This window comes from Pinus tabuliformis, chromosome 1_2, assembly GCF_031772625.1.
Source record: "Pinus tabuliformis cultivar Carrire ecotype Pingquan chromosome 1_2, CPIR1, whole genome shotgun sequence".
Lineage (NCBI taxonomy): Eukaryota > Viridiplantae > Streptophyta > Pinopsida > Pinales > Pinaceae > Pinus > Pinus tabuliformis.
The window spans coordinates 353,806,786-353,833,270 of NC_142298.1; the positions used below are offsets into that span (position 1 = coordinate 353,806,786).

At 39.1% G+C, this 26,485-nt stretch overlaps 1 protein-coding gene across 1 annotated transcript in view; it reads right to left on the minus strand.

Annotated features, from left to right (window-relative positions):
- Positions 1-26,485, minus strand: part of EMB2458 (FtsH extracellular protease family) — a 462,403-nt gene that overhangs the window by 405,627 nt on the left and 30,291 nt on the right. The window contains exon 2 of the mRNA XM_089395178.1: positions 17,738-18,209. Coding sequence (XP_089251304.1) covers positions 17,738-18,209 — 472 coding nt within the window. The remainder of the gene's footprint in view (positions 1-17,737; positions 18,210-26,485) is intronic.

A 26,485-nucleotide genomic window follows, 5' to 3' on the forward strand; every position in this document is an offset into this window, starting at 1 on the left:
TAGACTTCAAAAGAGACCCTTTCCTTGCTCGTTAGCTTCACCTGAACTAGCTCCTTAAGTGTTGTTGCTATCGCAGACGATATGCCCACTCACTATGACGAATTTTCTCTTGAATGTGTTATCTTAATTATGTTCCAAGAACTTTGATACCAGGTAGAAAATCCACAAAATTTTGATCTGCTAATATGAACAATTTGAAAAACACTTTTTTTTCATATAAACATAGAATTTCTCTCCTAAATTTGCAACAGAATAGAACATAATTAAATGCACAATTCACACAAGAGAACAACACAATTTTTCTAGGGAACCCAATTGGGAAAACCCTTTGTTTTCTTGAGAATTTTATTGATAGAAACTGAGAAATTGATCTCTTACAAATACAATTGTTTCAATCTGAAAAACACACTTGTCTTTCTTGCTTGATCTAAGCTTGAAACCCTTGCAAGGGTATTGATCTCTGCTGCCCTCTATCAATCTATGAACAAGGTTCTATTACACACTCTGCCTCTCACAAGCTCCACACACAACCCTGTGCAACCTTCTCAAAAACCTGTGAGCTCTATTGTCTTGTCTCACCAACTCGTGCTCACAAGACAATGATCAAACTTTGCCTTTGTTCCTCCTTATAAGGCTATAAGCATTGCGATTAGGCTATTATTGGCAAGTTCTATTTGCGGAAAGTCGAACTATTGACTGACTAGTTAACCAAATCTCACTGGTTGTGTTAACTCATCCTTCCTATAATTTAGGAGCCCAACTCAATCAACTTGACCTTTACTCAAAATAACTCGCACTAGAAGGCAATGAACTCAACCTTCCATTAATTAGCACTAATCAATTGCTTCTTGCACACCTAACTTTTAGGAATTCGCCCTAAATTTTAGGACTTTGTCCTACTTTTTAGGATTAGCTCCTAACTCATAGGAGTTCATGCATGCTCAAGGAAAAAACTCGTTGTGGTTCCTTTGATTAAGGCACTGTTTCTCACTATTATTTTCAACAATTTCATCAATTGTTTACAAGTATTTCATTCATATTGTCATTGTCATATCTCTTGCTTGGGGATGGTCATTTGTACGCTTATGATCATTTTATTTGCTCATGAAGTTTACTTACATGCTTTAAAATAATATGTTGTTATTTATATGTTGATGGTTGAAAGTGCTTTGGGTAATTCAATTAACTTCTAGATATCTCTTTTTTAACTTGGCTTAATCAAGCCTTAGTTTTCTTTTCTCATAGGGACTACCCCCTTGGCTTCAATAGAAGTTAAGTTTTCTTTTCTCGTAGGGACTACCCCCTTGGCTTCAATAGAAGTTAGCCTAGATGGAGGAGTTGAGATTTGAGTGGCAGTTGTTCAACTCGAGACTTGCCCCCAAGGCCACACCAAGTGGATTAAATATTTTCTCCATGTTGGCCCAGGTGTGGATTAGGCAACAACATTACCAATACCAACAATCATATCAGTTTTTAAAAGACTTGATAACAAAGGGAAATCTAAATCCTCATGATCTTGAAGTCCATTTGTTAAAATTGGCAACTAGGCCAAATTCCACTATTAGAGAGCTCATCTGTTGGCGATGATTATTGCATTAAATTCCTCTTTTCGAGAGGACCAAAATCGACTTAAGGAACATCAAATTTGGACAAGCAGAAGTGTGTTTTTGAATTTATGCCCACACATGTGCAAATTCAATTGTCAAGGCCGACCTCATCATCATAAAGCCCAATGGTCGTGTCACTTGAACCCCAACGATTTGTATATATAGAGGTGCCTACAACCTCATTTCACACATCAAATTGGCTCACAAGTATGTCTGAGGTAGCCGAGTTTAGAAGGAGGACGAAGGAGTATGTCTTGGCTTGTCTTTCTACATTCATGTCGGATGTTCTTTCATCAGTGACTGTTATAAGACAATGATTAATGTGATTGCTAATGGATTAATGTAATAAAGAAAGGGCTCATGAAGTAACTGACCTAAGCAAAGAACATGTTAATTCAAAATTTAACACCATTTCCTTCTTAACATATTCATTTTCACTTTTATATGAGTGACACTCATATAGTATTCATCCACATTTCAACTGATGCACAATCTATGTATTACCATGTGTAGATTTCTTGAAGCTTCAGTGTAATTCTCAATAGAGAACATTGCAATAAATCATCATCTTCAATGTTATGGAATACTTTGATGACTTCCTCCTTCATTATTTGTCATGGGTATTTATCATAGATTCCAATACATTGTTCATGTATATAAGATCATGATGTTTACTAAAGGGTGGTACAAGTTGAATTTTTTTAGCATCGGGAGGTATCCCTGCATGCCAAGAGGCCTCCTAAATCGGCCTAGAAAATTTATGGAAACTAAAATAAAATAAATTTTATTTTTGGGTTTCATGTAGGTTCAAAAGAAACAAGTTGGCCCCACCATGAAAGGGTGTGTCCCTTGGGGTAAATGCACCCATGCAACTTGTATATATACACATGATGTGAAATTTCATTTGTCTCACTCACTCATCATCTCCCTTATATAGAAGACAATCATGGGAGCATAAAAGCAATGAAATGGTTAGAGTTTGGACTTGGTTTTTGGCACAGATTTCTAGACATTTTTGTAGGAATTTACAGGTAAGCTCCTCAGATAGAACACCAAAGGACACCGCTCACAAACAGATCACAGATCAATACCTCAGTATTCTTGACGTGGTTAAAACCCTCAAAGAAGGAAACAGTCCACGGCCTGAGCCAACGCGGCCACTTCAGGCAATTTATTAATAAAAGAAAGAAAATTTACATAGGCTTCTCTCATGAACAGTCACCCTACAAATGACCCTCCATGCTCTTTAAATAGAGATCATGGACCAATCAGGTGTTAAGCCACAGATCAAGTGTCGGTAATACCGATGAGAGAATGAACCGTCGGATCACTTCATGTCTAGAACATATCGTGACTGTCGGATTGTACGTTACAAAAGTACATAGTAAAGAAACACACTTTACCTAACTCTACACTAGACCAAGATATACTTAACTATTTCCTATGTGTCGGAATATCCTAACATCCGCCCTTAAGAACAACTTGGGATAGGATTGAAGGATGTACAAATATGACACAATAGGAGAAGGAAGGAGGCATTAGAGCCTATCCCCCCCCTAGTGACAACTTCCTGAACTCCAATCATAAATCGAAGTTTAGTAAACTTCGCCTCTGTGAGAGCCTTTGTAAAGATGTCTGCAACTTGATCATCGGTTGAACAATATTGCACTTCAAGAACATGGTCATGAAAGAGCTTTATGATGAAGTGCATGTGTAGTTCAATGTGTTTTCTACGTTGATGTTGGACTGGATCTTTGCATAGTTGAATGGCACTTTGATTATCACACCAAAGTGTAGTCGGATGCTGCTGCTGAATGCCAAACTCTGATAGGATCTAACGAAGCCACAGGGCTTCCTTACTAGCTCCTACGGTGCCATGATACTCTGCTTCTGTTGAAGAAAGAGAAATGGCACTTTGTTTCTTACAAGCCCATGTAATAGGTCCAAAACCAAAAGTGAACACATATCTTGCAGTAGACTTCCGATCATAGGGACACCAACCCAATCGGAATCAGTGAAACCAACCAATAGAGGAGATGTTTCTACACTGTAATGAATCCCAAACTGAATTGTACCTCGAACATAACGAAGTATTCTTTTAGCTGCTTTCCAATGACTTTCATGTGGGTTTTGCATAAACCCCGCAATAAGGCCAACAGCAAAGGAAAGGTCAGGACGGGTATGGGTCAGATACAAAAGTTTTCCCACAAGCTGATGGTATAAGGTAGCATCAACTTCAGGGGAAGTACAAGTGACTAAAAGTTTTGCTCTGGACTGAAAGGGAGAAGGGGTTGGCTTACAGTCTTCCATGTGAATGTGGCATAGAAGATCACAAGCATACTTGGACTGTGAAAGGGAAATACCTTCCTTGGATGGCAAGACTTGAAGACCAAGAGAATAATGCAAGTGTCCTAAGTCTGTCATTTCAAACTACTTTTTAAGGCTAGACTTCACATGGTTTATAAGGTTGGGATCACTACTAGTAAGGATAAGATCATCAACATAAAGAACAAGAATGATAAGAGACTTACCCACTTTCTTGGTGTAGACAGTATTGTCAGAATGACACCTAGAAAAGCCAGTATCTAAAAGAAAGCTATCTATTTTGGCATACCAAGCCCGAGGGGCTTGCTTGAGACCATAAAGAGATTTCTTAAGCCGACATACAAGGCTGGATTCTGTTTGTATAAAGTCAGCAGGTTGTTCCATATAGATTTCTTCTTGCAAGTCCCCATGCAAGAAGGCAAATTTAACATCCATCTGATGGACTTCCCATTTGAAAGAGGCAGCAAGGGAAAGAACAAGGCAGATAGAGTTCATTTTGGCAACAGGGGAGAAGGTTTCAATACAGTCAATGCCTTCAACTTGTGAAAAACCCTTAGCGACAAGATGAGCTTTATGTTTATCAACTTTTACATGTTAATTCAAAATTTAACACCATTTCCTTCTTAACATATTCATTTTCACTTTTACATGAGTGACACTCATATAGTATTCATCCACATTTCAACTGATGCACAATCTATGTATTACCATGTGTAGATTTCTTGAAGCTTCCGTGTAATTCTCAATAGAGAACATTGCAATAAATCATCATCTTCAATGTTACGGAATACTTTGATGACTTCCTCCTTCATTATTTGTCATGGGTATTTATCATAGATTCCAATACATTGTTCATGTATATAAGATCATGATGTTTATTAAAGGGTGGTACAAGTTGAATTTTTTTAGCATCACGAGGTATCCCTGCATGCCAAGAGGCCTCCTAAATCGGCCTAGAAAATTTATGGAAATTAAAATAAAATAAATTTTATTTTTGGGTTTCATGTAGGTTCAAAAGAAACAAGTTGGCCCCACCATGAAAGGGTGTGTCCCTTGGGGTAAATGCACCCATGCAACTTGTATATATACACATGATGTGAAATTTCATTTGTCTCACTCACTCATCATCTCCCTTATATAGAAGACAATCATGGGAGCATAAAAGCAATGAAATGGTTAGAGTTTGGACTTGGTTTTTGGCACAGATTTCTAGACATTTTTGTAGGAATTTACAGGTAAGCTCCTCAGATAGAACACCAAAGGACACCGCTCACAAACAGATCACAGATCAATACCTCAGTATTCTTGACGTGGTTAAAACCCTCAAAGAGGGAAACAGTCCACGGCCTGAGCCAACGCGGCCACTTCAGGCAAATTATTAATAAAAGAAAGAAAATTTACATAAGCTTCTCTCATGAACAGTCACCCTACAAATGACCCTCCATGCTCTTTAAATAGAGATCATGGACCAATCAGGTGTTAAGCCACAGATCAAGTGACGGTAATACCGATGAGAGAATGAACCGTCGGATCACTTCATGTCTAGAACATATCGTGATTGTCGGATTGTACGTGACAAAAGTACATAGTAAAGAAACACACTTTACCTAACTCTACACTAGACCAAGATATACTTAACTATTTCCTATGTGTCGGAATATCCTAACATCCGCCCTTAAGAACAACTTGGGATAGGATTGAAGGATGTACAAATATGACACAATAGGAGAAGGAAGGAGGCATTAGAGCCTATCCCCCCCCTAGTGACAACTTCCTGAACTCCAATCATAAATCGAAGTTTAGTAAACTTCGCCTCTGTGAGAGCCTTTGTAAAGATGTCTGCAACTTGATCATCGGTTGAACAATATTGCACTTCAAGAACATGGTCATGAAAGAGCTTTCTGATGAAGTGCATGTGTAGTTCAATGTGTTTTCTACATTGATGTTGGACTGGATCTTTGCATAGTTGAATGGCACTTTGATTATCACACCAAAGTGTAGTCGGATGCTGCTGCTGAATGCCAAACTCTGATAGGATCTAACGAAGCCACAGGGCTTCCTTACTAGCTCCTACGGCGCCATGATACTCTGCTTCTGTTGAAGAAAGAGAAATGGCACTTTGTTTCTTACAAGCCCATGTAATAGGTCCAGAACCAAGAGTGAACACATATCCTGCAGTAGACTTCCGATCATAGGGTCACCAACCCAATCGGAATCAGTGAAACCAACCAATAGAGGAGATGTTTCTACACTGTAATGAATCCCAAACTGAATTGTACCTCGAACATAACGAAGTATTCTTTTAGCTGCTTTCCAATGACTTTCATGTGGGTTTTGCATAAACCCCGCAATAAGGCCAACAGCAAAGGAAAGGTCAGGACGGGTATGGGTCAGATACAAAAGTTTTCCCACAAGCTGATGGTATAAGGTAGCATCAACTTCAGGGGAAGTACAAGTGACTAAAAGTTTTGCTCTAGACTGAAAGGGAGAAGGGGCTGGGTTACAGTCTTCCATGTGAATGTGGCATAGAAGATCACAAGCATACTTGGACTGTGAAAGGGAAATACCTTCCTTGGATGGCAAGACTTGAAGACCAAGAGAATAATGCAAGTGTCCTAAGTCTGTCATTTCAAACTACTTTTTAAGGCTAAACTTCACATGGTTTATAAGGTTGGGATCACTACTAGTAAGGATAAGATCATCAACATAAAGAACAAGAATGATAAGAGACTTACCCACTTTCTTGGTGTAGACAGTATTGTCAGAATGACACCTAGAAAAGCCAGTATCTAAAAGAAAGCTATCCATTTTGGCATACCAAGCCTGAGGGGCTTGCTTGAGACCATAAAGAGATTTCTTAAGCCGACATACAAGGCTGGATTATGTTTGTATAAAGTCAGCAAGTTGTTCCATATAGATTTCTTCTTGCAAGTCCCCATGCAAGAAGGCAAATTTAACATCCATCTGATGGACTTCCCATTTGAAAGAGGCAGCAAGGGAAAGAACAAGGCAGATAGAGTTCATTTTGGCAACATGGGAGAAGGTTTCAATACAGTCAATGCCTTCAACTTGTGAAAAACCCTTAGCGACAAGATGAGCTTTATGTTTATCAACTTTTCCATCTGGTCCAAACTTGGTTCTGTAAACCCATTTGCATCTAACAAGTTTTCGTCTCTTTGGAAGAGGAACAAGATCCCATGTATCCTTTGCCAATAATGAACGATATTCTTCATGTTGATTTGGGGTAGCATCTGATGTGCCCTAACCACGAAATTTGGTGGACAGGTTGGGGCACATGAGATCTCAAATACCCAAAAAGGGTTTGGGCAGATTCTAAACAATTCAAGAAATATTAAAATAATTAATATTTTTAATAGAGTCCCTAAGTCTAAACTTAGAGAAATTAAAATATTAATGTGGATTAATATAAAACTATGTTAGAATGGTCCAAAAGACATGGATCAAGCCAGATCTAATCTTAGTCGTCGATTAGGGACTTAATCTCGGTCGTTGATATGTCAACGAGAAAAGTACAAGAGGAGGCTTGAGAGTTACTTGGAGAACACACAAAATGATCAATCATTCTATTCTCTAGAGCGGGGTTTGCTAAGAGGGATAGAATTAGTGATCGGAGTTGCAGCTGAGGGGCATTAAGTACAAAGAGACAGAGAGACAGATATAGTGCTGGAAGAGCAGTGCAGGAACAAGAGAGAGTGACACAGTAGCAGCCAGGGCTCATGCAGGGCCACGCAGAGGCAGTCGAGAGCTGCGCAGTGCTTCAGAGAGGCCAACATTGCTGACGCAGAGGGCCAGAAGGCTGACGCAGGGCCTCCTGAGGCTGACGCAGGCCCATTCAAGGTGACGCGGGGCCAACACTCAGCAGAGAGAGGCTGACGCAGGGCCAACGCTCGACAAAGAGAGGCTGACGCAGTCCAGAACGGCAAACGCTGGGGTTTTTGGGGCAGATTGGAGCTAAGGAGCTGTCGGAAGGTTTATCCAGGGTTTCAGCTGGGACATTTGTCTCAGATTGAGAGGTACTACTGCCAAGGAAATTCTCTGTTGGGTAAGCTAGATTTGGCACCCAGATTGTACTCTGAAATTGCTTAATAAGAAAACCCTCAGATAGTTGCACCAGTTTTCCTGCATTGGGTTTTTTCGGGGACATTGGTCCAAAAATAATGGTGTCATTTTGTGTGCTTGTTTCTGTTTCCTTCAGTTGATGATATGTAATATGTTGAGCATGCACTAGTGTTTATTTTCAATATTTTCATTGTAAATAACTTGTTAAGTAACGTTACAAGTAGGTAGGAATAAATCAGTAAAGTGCATGGAGGGTTTCTAACTGGTAGATTTAGAAACTTCAACCTCGTATCACAGCGTGGTTGCAAATCACAGGAGAACTAAGGACATCAGCCGAGCGGAGCAATAGCAGCAGAAAACAGTTGTCCTGAGTGACAGAAGTTGTTTCTAGCAGAGCAGCAACAAGGGAAGGGTGACACAGTGCCTGTGTCATCAAGGGTGAGCTAGGGAGCATCTCGACATCGGCAGAAGGATTTCCAAGAGGGAAATCGAGACTCAGAGGGAGTTACATCGAGAACTTCCAAGAGGGAAGTAGAAGAGCATCATGGCACTACACGAAGCAAGAGACCAGGACAGGCTGGACGGAGTATCAAACTTCGCAGTCTGGAAGGCTACAATCTTATCTGTACTTGGTAGAAATCGTGTCAAGCACTTTGTATTGAAGACGATAGCTATCCCAGTCGACCCAGCTGAGAACGACAAGAACGAAGAGGCAATGGTGAGGGCCAAGACTCAAGAGCAACATCCTTGACAGGGTCAAGGATCATGTAGTACCACACAATGCTGAGAAGGAAACGGCAAATGAGATGTGGAAGGCCCTAAAGAAATTGTACTAGCATAATTCTGTGCAGAGAAAAACGTTACTAGAAAATCAGTTGAGTTCATATCAGATGAAGAAGAGAGAACCGATTGACACCTTCCTCAGAGCACCAAATGAGATCCAAGATCAGTTAACTGCTATAGAAGTCATGTCAGATCAATTGACTGGGCAGAGGGACACTTCCACCTTGGGATGAGATGTGGGCGGCTCTTCACCAAGAAGAGATCAAACAGCATTCAAAGGTGGGAAGCAGCAGCAAGGGGATCAGAGTCAAGCAGGAGGAGGATGTTGCCCTAACATCTGAGGGAAAGCAAGAAAAGTGGAAGAAGAAGGATCTCTCCAAGATCAAGTGCTTCCATTGTGGGGAGCTGGGTCATTATGTGACCCAGTGTCCAAGGAAGAAGAGTAAGGAAGAGTCTTCTGAGACTAAGGCAGCGCCAACAAGGGCATAGAAGGAAGTGGAGAGAGACGATGATTGTGCCATGAGTGCACACGCAACACTTGAGCGGAAGTGGGGAGACATAGAGCTGTAGTCAAGTGGACCACAGGCGATGAGGGGCAGGATCCTCGAGGTACCCAGCCTCCTGGATTAGACCTTGCTATGGGAGCCCCGAAGAGGAGTAGCAGGACTAGCTGAGTTGGGTAGAGATGGATGTGGATGAAGCGGTAGAGAGAGCTACAGTGTAGGAGTCCCGAGACAGCACGAGGCTAGCAGGCTGCAATAGTGCGAGAGGCAAGGGAGTGTTGCAACAGTGCAAGATGGCATAGAGAGGGGTGCAACGGTGCGAGATGTAGGGAGTTGTTGCAGCAACGAGGAGGTCAGAGAGGGAGCACTTGTCAACAACAGAGGGAGCTTCAGCGTCAGGAGGGTCTCTAGCCCAACAAAGAGGTCAGAGTTGGGAGATCAGTTACTTACTTCTCAATAACTGAGTTGCAGTGCATCAGTGGGCAGCGCGATGCAGCGTGATGAAAGGAGTTGCAATGCGGATGTAGTGTTGGGAGAAAGGACCAACAGCAGCACGGATGCAGAGGGAGTTGCCGTACAGATGCAGCAGTGGCAGTGGCAGAGCCATGGGTAGCAATACAGGATACAACAATACAGTGGATGATGAGCAGCACGCCTAGCATCGGCACAGGGACCAATGCCGGATGATCAGGGTGATACTCAGTGAGGAGTATTACTAGAGCACACTCCTTGCTAAGAGGAAGTGTTGATTTGGGGTAGCATCGGATGTGCTCTAGCCACGAAATTTGGTAGAGAGGTTAGGGCACATGAGAGCTCCAATACCCAGAAAGGGTTTGGGCAGATTCTAAACAGTTCAAGAGATATTAAAATAATTAATAGTTTTAATGGAGTCCCTAAGTCTACACATAGGGAAATTAAAATATTAATGTGGATTAATATAAAACTGTGTTAGAATGGTCCAAAAGACATGGATCAAACCAGATCTAATCTTAGTCGTCAATCAGGGACTTAATCTCGGCCGTTGATATGTTAACGAGAAAAGTATAAGAGGAGGCTCGAGGGTCACTTGGAGAACACACCAGACGATCAGTCATTCTATTCTCTAGAGCAGGGTTTGCTAAGAGAGATAGAATTAGTGATTGGAGTTGCAGCTGAGGGACACTGAGTACAGAGAGACAGAGAGGCAGAGATAGTGCCAGAAGAGCAGCGCAGGAGCCAGAGAGAGTGATGTAGTAGCAGCCAAGGCTCACGCAGGGCCACGCAGAAGCAGTTGGAAGCTACGCAGTGCTTCAGAGAGGTCAGCGTTGCTGACACAGAGGGCCAAAAGGCTTACGCAAGGCCTCCTGAGGCTGATGCAAGCCCATTCAAGGTGACACAAGGCCAGCGCTGGGCAGAGAGAGGTTGACGCAGTGCAAAAAGGCAGACGCTAGGGTTTCTGGGGCAAATTGGAGCTGAGGAGCTTCCGAAGGTTTATCCAAGGTTTCAGCGGGACATTTGTCTCAGACTAAGAGGTACTACTGCCAAGGAAATTCTCTGTTGGGTAAGCCATATTTGGCACCCAGATTGTACTCTGAAATTGCTTAATAAGAAAACTCTCAAATAGTTGCACCGGTTTTCCCGCATTGGGTTTTTCCGGGGACATTGGTTCAAAAATAATGGTGTCATTTTGTGTGCTTGTTTCTGTTTCCTTCAGTTGATGATCTGTAATATGTTGAGCATGCACTAGTGGTTATTTTCAGTATTTACATTGTAAATAACTTGTTAAGTAACGAAACAAGTAGGTAGGAATAAATCAGTAAAGTGCATGGAGGGTTTCTAACTGGTAAACTTAGAAACTTCAACACTTCATTCATAGTTTTCATTCATAGTTGCGTCCCAATCTGGATGGCCTGAAGCTTCTGCAAAGGTGTCAAGATCATAATTCGCTAAAGCTTGAGCCAGTAAAGAAGAGGCTCTATCGAATTGATAACGTGTACGTCGTTGATTTGTAGGATCACTTGCAAAAGCACCTACTGCATCCCGAGTAGCACAGACCCATTTTGGAAGCTGAGGAGCTGAAGGAGGATCCTGAGAAGGTGGGGGGGGGGATTGTCATCCTTACTGTCATCATTTGAAGAAAATATATTTTCAGAAGTAGAAGGGATAGAGAGAAGTGGCACATCTGCCAAGCTAGGCTCGTAGGCCCATATATTTTCAGCAAACTTTACATCTCTTCTAATGATAACATTTGTGGACTTAAGTGGAATAAGTCTATATCCTTTAACATCTTCAGAATATCCAACAAAAATACATTTTTCACTCGTAGGTTCTAAAGCTTTATGTTTCTCATCTGGAATATGGGTCCATGCTTCACTTCCAAAAACACAAAAGTGACTTACATATGGTTTAATTGAGCTCCATGCTTCTTCTGGAGCTAAGTCACCTAACACGGGGATTCGGGATTTGTAGGATTCGGGATTCGTGGTGTCGTATTTGGACACATTGACCCCCCGGAACAGGACACGTAGGATTCGTTATATATTATTTTATTAAAATATATATATATATATATATATTAAAAAATAGATATTTCTTACACAAATTTTAATTAATGATACAAATTTATTGATTTCAAATATAGATCTTCATCCATAGCTATTAGCATGCATAGTACATACAAAATTCAAATACATGTCAATCTATTATCTATTTCTTATGCTTGGCCCTCTTGCCACCACGAGAAATGTCTAATTTTTTAGTCTTGTTGGAAAATCAGAATCTTTGTCATTAATATCACCCTCTAAGCATTAATATCCAGAGGTATCTTTGTCATTACCTCTGTATCTGTATAGGGATCTTTGTCATTAATATCACCCTTTAAGCATTAACATAAGATAGAACAAGCATAACATGTCAAGTCAAGATTTTGTTTGAGTGATGCATACATTTTTAGGAGGGTCATGATACAAGAGTTCGACAACCAATGTCACTAACATCAAAGTACATAGAGGGATTGCTGCTCTTGATTAAATACGAGCTCCATACCCTAATACATGACAAAATTCAATGGAAACATTGCAATCCCCCAATCCTAAAATCCTGAAAAACTGATAAGTCTGCTAGATTTTGAATGAAATCTAAAATTCTACTTTTTCCATATGAAATCCAATGAGGCCGAAACCACTCTCAAACATCCTGAGTCATTTCATAGTAATGTTAAAAATTTAAGTAAAAGGATGAAAATGAAGATTAAGGAGAATGTCACTTTTACATTACCATGAATAGCATATCAATACTAGGGCCTAGACTTGATCATTAAGCTGCCAAAACACTTGCCAAATGAAAATATGCGTCGCTGTAATGACCAAATGCGGCCTTTTCATACCCGTGCAGGTCACTTTTGCCTCCTAACGAGTCCTGGAAAACAGGACACGCTGCCAAAATCGTGACACGCAGTCGGATTCAATGCGTCAAAATAGGACATGACGTGTCATGGTTTCTGGACACGAATCTCGAGAGAATCGTGTCGGACACGATGGATTTGGGATTCGTGGGGCCTATAGGACAAATCCAATTATCTAGTTCTGGAGTGATATTCTTTAAAACCTTAGTAGGAGGGTGATTTACTATGTAATTTGCATAGTTAATTGCTTCTGCCCAAAAATTAAGACTATGTCCTTTAAATTGAAGCATACAATTAGCCATTTCCTTTAAGGTGTGATTCTTCCTTTTAGCTACACCATTTTGTTATGGAGTATATGGAACAGTATGTTGCATTTGAATTCCATGCTCAGTGCAAAAGTTGATGAATTTTTTGTTAACATATTCTCCGCCATTATCAGATCTTAGCTTAAGAATTTGATGTCCAAATTGTTTCTCAACAAAGGCCTTAAAGGCCAAGAACATGTTAAATACTTCACTCTTGAGTTTTAAGAAGTATACCCAAGTGCATCTAGAGAAATCACCAATGAAAGTTAAGAAATACTTGTAGCTAGAGAATGAAACGACTAGAAGTGGACCACATAAATCACTATGCACACGCTGTAAAGGGGCTGAGGCATGCCAAGAGGCACGCTTTTCAAAACTATCCCGATGATGTTTTTCGAGTACACATCCGAAACAAACACCATCTCTACAAGATACCATAGGAAGACTTGTCACCATATTTTCTTTACATGGATTTTGAAGGGAGCGATAGTTTAAGTCACCAAATCGTTCATGCCAAAGTTTGCTCACTTCATCATTATGAGCAACAAACCGAGGGAAGAGTTGATGACCCAAAGATGTTAAACTTATACAAACTTGTAGAATCATCAGCAATGCTAGTAGCTAAAATCTGTCTAGGATCTCTTAGGTCCTTAATTACAACATCATGAGGTGAAAATTCAACGATTTTACCTTCACCTGAATGAGTTCTCTGATATACAAATAGAAGGTTGCAGGATAAGTTTGGAACACATAATACATCATTAAATTGACCATTGTCTAGATGAATAGTTCTAGTCCCTATAACACTAAGAGATCTATCATCACCAACATATATATTTTTGGTGTTACAATCATTTAAAGAAGAAAACATGGCTTTGTTTTTGGCCATGTGATAAGAAGCTCCAGAAGCAATGAGCCACTCATGAGAATGACAAGAAAAGGATACATTTAGTGCATAACCAGACCGAAATGCTTGACAACCACATGTAGAAAGTGTTATTCCTGAAGATGAAGTTGAAGTTGAAGTTGAAGAATGATCCAAATGGATGTTATGCTTCTTCATCGCCGCTTCCAAGGCTTCCATCTTCTTAAAGCATTTGGATTCTAAGTGGCCATCTCGATTACAAAAGTTGCAATGTATATCAGTTTTCTTTCCTTTGTTTTTATTTGCCTTTATCATTTTGTTGAATTGATTTTTCATTTTGAGACTGAAAATGCTTAGTACCCTTGTTTGGTTTAGGACCATTCTTTTTAAGATACTGCTTCTTAGGATTCTTTGAATTGGTTGTTGTTGGGCAGCTAAGGCTTTCTTAGAGGAGTTTCCAAGATTAAGAAGGCCAAGATGCAAGAGTTTTTCTTGTTCTCTTATTAAAAAATCACAAAAGGCATCAAAAGAGGGGGACTTGTAGTCTTGTCCTTGTGAAATAAAGGCTTCTCTAGTAGAATGGAAGGTGAAAACAAACACAAAGTAGGTTGGTCCCAACTTAGTAAGAATGGAATAGATAAGGCTACCATCTTCTTTCTTAGCCTTAACACATTCCAAGAGAAGTCTAAGGGTCTTGAACTTGGACAAAAAATCTTCAATGGAAGAAAAATTATTGGGGTCCAACGTAAGCAACTCATTTTCGAGTTGATGGGCTCTAATTTCATTTTTAATTCAAAAAACTTTAGTGAGTTGTTTCATTGCTTCATTAGGGGTATCAAGTTCTGCGATATGGAATCTAAGGTCTGGAGAAGTAGACATTCTATCAACCCATGTGCTTGATCTTGCCTATTTTCCCATTTGGCTGCCTTATATTCATCTTTAGGTTTAGTTTCTTGGCCTGAAGTTAATCTGTAAAGACCTTTACTTCTAAGTAAATCCACAATGTAGGACCACCATTGGAAGTAGTTGGTATCGTCAAGTGGACTTTCCATTTTAACAGAACTGAAGCTGTAGACGCTGAAATTAATTGTTCCAATGGAAAGATCTCGAAAAATTAGGACGATTCAAAAAAAAAACGGCTCTGAAAACGGTTTCTAGATGAAGAAGTTATGGCTTTTTGAAGAAAATTTGTTGCAGATGCCAATGAAGTGCGTGAATGTGCGGAAGTGAATGATAATGTTATATTTTTTTTTAAACCCTTCCCCCCCTTCCAAACTTAATCTAATTAGCTCACTTTAAAAAAAAAATTATGTGACCCACTTTTATAAATAAGTGAAAGCCACTTTTACAATGGTCATTTATGAACTACCCACTAAATTGTAACTTAAATAAAAGATAAAGAGACTTTAGAATTATAAGTGACTCACTTTTTATAATGGGTGAAAACACTTTTACATAAAGTAACTTTAAAACATAAGTTACATGTGTTTTTTGAAAAAATAACTCAACAAAAGGAAAGACTTGAACTCAAGACCTCTATTGAGTCTATTCTCATAAAGTAACTTTGGACCAAGTGAGCTAGTTTAAAAGGTTAGTAATTTTTGGAAAAGATGAAGGAATTTTTTTTTTAGTCACTAAAGCTTTGGTGTGCGTGCTTACTTGAAAAAACCCTTTTTGCCTCTAGATTTTAAAAATGACGTAGCTAGGGCTACCAAAAACCTTTTCGCATGAAACGAAAGGGGTTCCTCACTGGAACAAATGCTTCTAACCCAATAGAGCAATCCTCTCAGCGCGAAAGCGGTCAGAAACAGTAGATCTAGGAAACGACAGCGGGATGCAGTTGTACCGGCTTCCGATTTGGATCACCAACGAATGCGGCTCTCAAATAGCTTTAATACCATGTAGGAATTTACAAGGTAAATTCCTCAGATAAAACACCAAAGGACACCGCTCACAAACAGATCAATACATCAGTGTTCTTGATGTGGTTAAAACCCTCAAAGAGGGAAACAGTCCACGGCCTGAGCCAACACGGCCACTTCAGGGAATTTATTAATAAAAGAAAAAAAAATTACATAAAATTCTCTCATGAACGGTCACCCTACAAATGACCCTCCATGCTCTAAAAATAGAGATCATGGACCAATCGGGTGTTAAACCACAGATCAAGTGTCAGTAATACCGAGGAGAGAATGAACCGTCGCATCACTTCATGTCTAGAACATATCGTGACCGTCGGATTGTAAGTTACAAAAGTACACAGTGAAGAAACACACTTTACCTAACTCTACACTAGACCAAGTTATACTTAACTATTTCCTAGAAGAAGAGTTGTTGAGTTTTCTCCCAAGTTTGGGTTTCCCTGGGAAAATTTGTTCTCTGTTGTGCATTGTTGTCTCTTTATGATCATATTTGTTTCTACGGTTTTCGCTGCATTACTGTTGAAATTTTCCGTGTATAATTGCTTAATGATATTAGTGGCAAAAGAAAATTAATTGAAGATCATTAGAAGTAATTATCAGATCAGAAAAATGGTTTCTATTGTGTTTACTGTAGAAAAATCAACAATACAGATCAATAATCCTCATTGGGTCTTTCTAATGAGTGAACAATATTATTTATCTTAACGACCTGTGCTCTGTAACTAACTCATCAACATCAAGATTATCATTTGCAGACTATATTGGAGATCTATAAATACCAACTCACTCACTCATTCACTCATCATCTCTCTTATATAGAAGACAATCGTGGGAGCAGAAAAAGGATGAAATAGTTAAAGTTTGGACTTGGTTTTTGGCACAGATTTCTAGACATTTTATTGTAAACCTTGCTGAAGAGTTGTTGGGTTTTCTCCCAAGTTTGGGTTTCCCACGCAAATTTTGTTGTCTCTATTGTGCATGGCTGTCTCTTTATGATCATATTTGTTTCTACTGTTTTCGCTGCATTACTGTTGAGACTTTCTGTGTATAGTTGCTTAATGATATTAGTGGCATAAGAAAAACTAATTGAAGATTATTATAAGTAATTATCAGATCAGAAAATTGGTGTCTACTGTGTTTATTGTAGAAAAATCAATAGTACAGACCAATAATCCTTATTGGGTCTTTCTAATGAGTGAGCAATATTATTTATCTTAACCACCTGTGCTGTGTAACTAACTCATCAACATCAAGATTATCACGTGCACACTACATTGGAGATCTATAAATACCCTTTGTGTTGTCTCCATTTGGGATGAAACTTGATTAGTGTAGCCATCAGGTATTTGGATAGTAGTTGAGATATGATAAATTCTAACTGTCGTCAGATAACAATTAACCTCCGGTTTCAACTTACAATTAAACCTCTCAGACTACAATGTCATCACCTTTCAGGTCTTTCGCATTTGCATCCTCCAACTAAAATAAGAATGACATATTTGAATCTTAACAAAACTCCATCAATAAGGAAAAAGAAGGGAATATTCAAACTTTTATGAACCATGAAAGGCAACTGCAATGACGAGCATAACTAAAATAGTTATGATGAGCTCCAAAAATGGATAACAATCTCAGTATTTATTTTTTCTTTCTTTCCTTCTTTCTCATTTTGAAATTTGAAAACAGGGTAACAATAAACAATAAATCTCGATATAGCAATAATGAAAACAATAAACAACAAATCTGGAGAGCAGCAATGTTATTAAGTTGAATACCTACTATAACAGTTTTGAACAGTCTTATCTAAATTCCAGACATCACAAGTAGAGACATCTCAGAAATCCCTTCATATCCCACAGTTACCAACAAACCAACTTAGTGATAATGATTCAACATCTGAGCATGTAAAAGGTCACTACTGTTTCACAAACAGGAAACCAAGAAAGAAACAAAAAGCATAATTACCTGTCTTTGAGCAACATATTCTTTACCGAGTTCAACATCTTCTAGCAATTTTTTCTTGAGATTTTCCTTGGCTTCTTCACGCCACTTCTTCCATCCTTGAGCCATCTGAAAATTTGCAGCTCCAGGAACTTGCACCTCTTTGTCACCAAAAAACCATTTCAACTCCATTGGAGGTAAACCTTTCACAACTTCCTCTTCTGGTGTTTTGACAAGTAGAAGTTTCTCTTCTCCAACTTCCTTGAATCGACCTCGGATTAAATTGTCTAACTTTTCTTGCATCTCCCTTGATTTTTGTGATTCTCTCTTTATGTGTTCCACTAGCGTTCTTTTTTCTTCATTCACAGGCAGTTGAGATTCCTCCACATCCACAGCACTTGGCAAGAACCGTTGTTCCCAAATCTTTTTTCCTGCATATTCTAGATCCTTCTCAATCCTATCCACAATTGACTCCCTTGTATAACCTTGATATTCTCTGCAATAGAAAATGCATGAAGAAAACATCATTTTATGGCAATAGAATCAACTGAGAATAAAAGAAATGCAGAGAAATATGGAAACGCACGCATGGAAAAATACCAAACAAATAGTAAATGCATGAATAAAACATTATTATAAAGGAAATCAATAACATCATCAGCAAACGCTTAGTATGATAATTCAGCGCACACAAAGCACAAAAGGTCTGAGGTCACATATCCTTGATCTGGTGTTGTTCACTGAGAGTGGTAGTTATGAGTAGCAGTCATGGGTACAAGGATAAGAACATTGCATATAACAGTGGAAATATTTCACAAATCCAGTAAATTGAAGTGGTACAAGAATAGAATGTCAGAACACTTATCATCCAGAGAATTTTAACCATCGCACAAGGTGAACCAAAATAAAATGATAAAAGCAGTGTTGCAAACATCCCGATTTATCACAAAAAAAAAACCCAAAATCGCGATTTTTTGGCCCAGCCGATGGTTGCCGATTTGTACTGATGTTTTGGTAGTATCTTAATTTTCTTGATGTTTGTGTATTTTTAACAATATTTTCCTGATTTTTACGATTTTTTGGTTTTTGGACCTATTGATCACTGAAGTGTACCTAAACAAAAATTGAAGACTCCATCCCTGAAGATATGTCAAACGCTTCATGTATCATCAGAGTTCACTATATCATCAGATTTTTTTAACTCTAATTTCTTCTTTTTATCTTCTTCTCATGTTGTATTCAAATTCCACAAGTCCTACGGAGATGATGTACAGTGATGCTAGTGTGATGGATTGAGTTATGTAACAAACCTAGGTAACTTGGGACATTGTCATCAAGTGAGTTTATTCTGGGAGGTTTTTTTTTACTTGGTTAATTATTAAGTTTTTTCAAGTACTTAATAATTATTTGAGTTTTTTCCTCCAAACATAGCCCCAAAGCCGAAGTGTGGTTTGATAACAAGGTCTTGGGTGAGTGCTAGTGTTTAGAGTCATTGTACATTACCATACTAAATCACTCGTAAAATTTCGTGGAATTTGAATAGGTCTAGGGGTCAGTTTTTTAATTTTTTAAATTTCTAGTAAGGCAGAATTTGAATAAAATCTGAATGTAAAGTGTAATAAGTGATATCTAGAGAAGTTGTATTGGGGTATGAAGGAACTATGTATAGAAGTTCCTGGGGAAGAAATATGTGAAGAAAGGAAGAAGAGTTCATGAAAGTTGCAACTATAGTCACGTAAGATAAGATAAGCAATCAACATCTGATAACTAGAAGGATCTGGTATGACATCTCCAGTGAGAAGGTATGAAGACCCTAATAAAGTTTGAAAAAGAAGGAGACCCGTGATATTGAATGTCTTGGAGATGGATTCATACATGTGCAGGATGTTGATGCTGGGAAAAGTTGATGTCGTGACGAAAGGTCATCTTAACAAAGGTAACTATGGTTTGATGTTTATTTTGATCTTTGAAATCATCTGGTTGGGTTATTACAGGGCTACCAAAAGAGAGTTGTAGACGTCACCTGCAACTAGCACTCATGTGATTGGATGGAAGATCCTGAAAATAAAACATGACTTGAAAGAGGTAGTTGTATGAAGAAAAGCCAGATGTGGACTAGAAGATCACTTTTTGATGAAGAGACGGAATCTAGTACAAGGAGAGCATATCCCAGCCAATTTTGATTTGGGCCCGAACTGGATCTTTTCCTCACTCATTTGATCGATGATAAGATCACGGAAACCGAAGTGGAACGACGTCCACTAGGGATTTTGTCCCGTCATATGCGCTCCCTATTGATTGAATGAAAAAACAAAGGATGCGTAAGCAGGCTCGACCAACGCCCCCCACCCAAGCCCGCATTAAGGAAGGCATGACTCAAGATGACATGACTATTGGTTCAACCCTATGGTTCGTTGAAGGAAAGTGATGGATGGTCAATGCCCTACAAACAAGATCTAGAAGATGAAGCCTCCATAATGAAGAAGATGAAGTTCATGACATAGAAAGGAGGAGCCATACAAAGTAGCTAATAGTACCATGATCTCCACCAAAGAGCAGATAGTTGTTGTTGATAACAAGTCCCTAGTTAAGAGGGAGCCTGGACAAGTCCCTAGGTAAGAGGGAGCTTGGGTATATTCTTTTTTATAGGAATGAGTATGTCTTCCCTAGTTGAGAGGGAGAGATGGACACATCATTTTTGTCTTCATGGAATGAAGAAAGGATGGAGGATTAGATAAGCATCTGAGATTGATTTTGATACTCTTTGAGGATGTGGTAGGGCATCCAATAGGTAAGAGTAGTCGTAAAGGAAATTCCTTGAGGATGTGTTATTCCAAGACAGAAATTGTCCTGAAAGGACATACCCTTTGAACACTCGAGTGGGGTATGTGCCTTGAGAGACAATGATTTAGGTGTCTATAAATCACTGGTCTTACCAACATTGTGCTCTGATCTTCTGGAGAGATAGAGTTGTTAGTCAAGGCCTTGTTATGTGACAATGTTGGTTGGTATAATGAGATGAACTGGTATAAGTTGATAAGATGGCTTACCAATCCAACTCTTCTTATGAGAATTCTTCAGTTTGAGAATGTCCATGTACCATGTATGGATTATGAATACCTCCCTAGTTAAAAGGGAGTGTTGAAATATGTGACTAGGTTCAGTCTTCATAATGACATATGTAATCATGATTTTATGTATTTGATGTAAAGAGAAATAAATTTATTATTGTCATTCTTGAGGCATGGGTTTCAGGCTAAAGGAAATTTATTTTATAGGTCAAGCACCCATTGAGTGCTTCTAGGGCTTGTCATTAAGTCAACAAATCAATTGAGTCATTGTCATGTATGGAAGACCCTTTTGGGCATGTTGCACATTGTAAAGAAAATTTAATTGAGTCAAAATTAGAGTCAAAGAGCATCCAAGAACTTGTCATAGTGCTACAACAAGTCGGCCTACCAAGGGGAAAAAGTCGGCCTATTAGGGCACTCAAAGAATCCTATAAATAAAAGTACTCGACCTCATTCAAAGGAAATCCATCAATCATCAAGGAGTTCAATCACAAGACAAGAAGTCTCATATCAAGCGAAGAAGGAAGAGGCAAGAAAAGAGAATAATCGAAGTATTTCAAGGATTGTTTTGTGCTTTCTTTCCTCACACGTGCGATGTTAGGGCATCAATCTTGTTGCATCAAGTACTGAATTGCAGTCACACAAGGAAGCCAAGATTTTCTCTAAAAGAAGTCTCCATTGCAAGCTTCATTTCCTAGGAGAAGTCATCCCAAGCGAAGGATAGAAAAAGGTAAAAACGCCATATTCTCCCACACATACAAAAACTAGGGTTTCTGCAGTAGCCGAAATTGCAGCCATAATTGTGGGCCCGAAGTTGAGGTTGAAAAGAAGAGTTGTAGTAGTTGTGAAGTTGGTTTGACTTGGATTGACTTTGTTAGAAGCAGTTCTTCAAAGGAGAAGTTTGACTTGGTCTTGGAGGGGTCTTGGTCAAGGGTCATAGGCCTTGGAATTCGTCGTTTAAAGTTCTATAAGAAGAGAAGAATTCTTGTGGGTTTTTCTCTCAAAAGGAGAGGTTTTGGCCTTCGCTAATAGCCTATATCTTGTGTCCACTTGTCTCATTGTTCTTTATTGTTTGGTAGTTGTTTGATGATAAGAACATAAATTATAATCAAGTGAAAGAAGAAGCTAATAAAGTTAAGAAAAAAATCATCACAAGCAGTTATCAAAGTAAGAGAAATCACCTAATATAGTTGCCCCTAGATTTCTCAACACCTTGGAAGCCCTAATTTCCCTCATGCGTGTGGAAGCAGCCATTGTTGTAGGGGTCGAAAATTTCAAACCTGCAAGGGAGGTCGAAATTTTGTAGCTGGGGGTCAAAATTGTGCAGCTGGAAGAGATTTGACTGGGTTTGACTTGGATTGAAGAAGAATATCATCAATAAGGTCTGGTTTGGTCTTGGAAGGGTACTGATCTTGGTTTAGAGGTCTTGGAATTCGTCATTTGAAGAATCTATAAGAAGAGAAGAGATTTGTGGGCTTTTGATCCGTAAACTGTCGTGGATATTCCACTGGACAGTTCGTCACAACAAATCTGATAATATTATATTAAAAATCTGAGATTCTACACTAATATAGTTTTATTTAATTTCAAGATCTGTAGATCTTGTTGTAATTAGTGCATGCCTGTAAAAGTAAATTATGCAGAAAAGAAGAGAACGACAAAATAAGCTCACACACATATAAGACACAAGATATGCTCTCTGGAAAACCCTTTCGAGAGAAAACCCAGCTGGAAGGTGAGGTCACTTCGCTCTCTTTCTCTGTCTGGAAATATGGCTGTAGATACAAAGAAGTAATGTTCGTGGCCCGTGGGCTGCTTCAATGCACAAATCCTCTCTGTGTGCTCTACCTCTTATCTCCCCTGGCTATCTTTGCTCATCTATGGAACAAATGCTCTCAAAAGAATGGAATGCCTCTTCTTCTTACTAACCCAGTTATACCACAGCCCGATAGGCTAAGTTTGACTACATCAACTCTTAACTAGAGTTACAAAATAAAGTCTTCTACATTGTTGACACCTAATCATAGGGATTGGGTGAACAATTGTAAATAGTGTAAATAAATAATAAGAGAAAATGGAGAGTCATCGGGAGATGAAACTCAACAGTCACTCCCTCATGTATATAACTATGATCAGCCTAAATGAATAAACAGAATCTCATTTGAGGAGTTACCTCCTAGCCTGACATGGTATCAAAGCCAGCTCCATTTTTGGCATTACAGTCTGCCATTGTAACTCCCTTCTGCCATTTTTCATAAATTTGTCCTGCAGTCTACCATATTCTTCAGTCCTATGCTCTCTACCCTCTGCCCTCTGCGTGATAATCTGGTGTAACGCTTGGTATACCCATCGAATACCTGCACAGGTCCCAAGACTCTTCCTCAGCTTGCGACCTGCTCCCAGCCAACGTCTCCATACCTGATTTCTTCATTGTATATCTCACACGATAGAAGTCTTGCCATAGTTGCGATAGAAGTTAACGTGGACCATGGCTGCAACGCTGCTCGGCTCAGCCTCTACACATATATCCGGCCCATAAACGCTGCCCATACCTATTCATCCGACGCAACAAGGCCTCACCCTCAAAATCCTTCGTGGATTCTTCTCATCAAGAGTAAGAAGCATTCTTGCAGTAGTTCCATACCTCCCACGCTGCGCTGCTCCTCCCATGTTGTCGCTGCTCCCATACCTCTCCACGCTGCCTGTAAACGTTGGCAGCTCCAATACGCTGGCATACCCGATTACCAGCTGCTCCCTCCCATACACCTCCCATACCTCGCAGCGTCAACTCTCAGCCTGAATAAAACGTGACTGTCATCATTCCATTTGAGGTTTGCTTTGTTTTAAAGCAGCGGCTGAGCTTCTGCATTTAAATTGCTAATGAATAGCGTGGCCAACAATCTTGTTGTTAAGCCTTGAATAAAATGTGAGTACCATCACTCCATTTGAATTTCGCTTTTCTTTCTAAAGAAGTCGTCTTAGCTTCTGCATTTAAATTGCTAATGAATTTAATGTGATAGCATTGGAGTCGTAAAATTGTGAAGACATATCAATAGCGTTCTGTTAAGTTTGATATTGCTGCCATAGCCTCTCTTCTGTTAAGTTTGATATTGTTGCCATAGCCTCAGAGAGCTTTGCCTTCAACTGCGCACTATTTTGTGAGCGTTGCCTTGAGTTTCCATTTAACTCCCTCCCTTATATAAAACCTCTGATACATATTTATATCAGAATTGTATTTTTTTTACAAAACTACCACTGGAAGTGCTATTTCTTGGCAGCAGAAGTACATTTTTTTACAGTACACGGATTTTGTTTTAAATGCATTCATTGATATCTATTGTGGGAGTAGTTATCACTGGCAAGGAGAAGTATCCAGAATGGTCACGAAAAATCAAACACACTCTCATTTTTAATGAGTTGTGGAAAGAAGTGTGTGTTGGAGACGAAGACAAAGAACCAGAACAGCCTACCTCAGACAAGGAATTCGCCATTTGGGAAAATAAGAACAGCAAGGCTTATGCCTTGATTGCAACATCAGTAAGTGAAGAGGTGAGTCGCCATATTTTGCGATTTTCTAATGCTTTCGAGGCCTTACAAAAACTGAAGGAACTCTATGACTCACACTCTGCACTTGAAGTTGTTCAACTCATGATTAAATTGTTCAGCCTTGAATTATAAAATGATGATCCTCTTGCTCTTGCATCAGAAGTAAAATCTATTATGCATGATATCAAAGTCACTAATGTTGAACTGGACATTCCTCTGATAGCTTTCTTCAAGGCACTTTATCCCACTTACTCAAATTATCTTGAGTCATTACAAGCAACTGGAAACCTCAAAGAAATTACCTTTGACTCCCTTGTGAAAAAATTTGTTGAAAGAGAGAAAGCTTTTGGGAAGAATAGAGCTCCTCAGTCTTCTGAAGAGGTTGTGTGTCTTGCACATAGAAAGAAGAATCTTGCTCAAGATTCTTCCAGAGGAAGAGGTGGTCGAAGAGGAAGATGAAGAAGAAATTTCAGAGGCAGGAGGGCAGACACTCTCAAGGAGAAAAGTCAGATTTGCATTGCATATGTTGCAATAGAGATGGATCACATGATGCATCCACATGCAAGTTGCCTTGGAACAGAATTGAGCAGAAAAGAAACCAACCCAAGGGTAAAACTAATGACAAAGAGAAAGGTAAAGCACCTGAATCCGCTCACTATGTTGTGGCACACTGTAATAATGGAGTAAATAAAAATGTATTTAATGCTTCACTTGCTTCTTGGAAAAATGATTGGTTGCTTGATTCAAAAGCAACTGGCCACATGACTTTTAGAAAATATTTTTTTGAAGAATTTACTATCAATGTTGATGGAGCACTATACTTTGCAGAGAAATCAAAACTCAAGCCATCATGGCTTGGCACAATTAGGGTTAAATTGCCTGGTCTTCCAGACTTTCTTCTACATCATGTTTTATATCTCCCACAGTTGAAGAGAAACTTGTTGTCCTTGGTCCACATTTGCCAGCAAGGACTCCATTCATATGTTTGATGGCAAGGTTGAGGTGAGAAAAGCATCAGATCACTCACTTGTCATGACAGGGATAGAAGAAGAAAGGCTTCTCAAGCTGCACGATATCTCTGCTCGTGCACACAATTTCTCATACAGTTCTCATTATGAAGAAGGTACATTTCCATCAAGTTTATTATGGCATGCTATATTTGGACACTTGAACTATGACAGTCTCCACTTGTTGAAGAAAAATGGTGTTACTGGTTTGCCTACAATTCCTATGAAACTTAAGTAATGTGATGCTTGCATTCTAGGAAAACATAGCAAATAGTCTTTTCATGATTCACATTCCTGAGCACATAGAAAACTTGAACTCATTCATTCAGAATTATGTGGTCCAACGCAAATGTATGACTACATTTATTGATGACTACACCACAATGTGTTGGGTTTATTTATTGAAGAACAAATCTGATGCTTTTCAAACATTCAAGAACTTTCATACATGGATTGAAAATGATGCAAAATCTCATATTGGCTCTATTCGCATTGATAATGGAAAAGAATACACTTCAAATGAATTTGAAAACCATCTTCGCCAACATGGAATGAAACATCAAACAATTGTGCCTTATAACCCCCAACAGAACGGAGTAGCTGAAAGAATGAATAGGACAATCTTAAATATGGTGCGCTCCATGATGTTTCTAAAGAATGTAAAATTGATGTTTTGGGCTGATGCAGTTCTATGTGTTGTATATGTAAAGAATAAATGTCCATCTAATGCTATTAGAAACAAGACTCCTTATGAAATGTGGTAGGACACATTCCTTGGGTAAAGCATCTCAGGGTCTTTAGTTCCACATGTTATGCCTTGATATCAAAGGTACATAGAAACAAACTTGGTGCAAGAAGTCGTAAGTGTATCTTCTTGCGGTATTCAAACACCTCCAAAGCATACCATCTCTATAATGAAATCAATAAAAAGTTTGTTGTATCTAGAGATGTAATCTTTCATGAATCATCCAAAGCTGACAATGTTGTTGAGCGGTGTTGACCACTACGTGTCAACTTTCCATAGCAAGTACACATCCTTTTCTTCGCAAAAGGGATAGCGCTTGATTGACATGTCTGTGCCATTCGACAGTCATCGTCGACTTGATCATATTTGTTGTAAACCCAGTCTGCATGTGTGAATTGTAAAT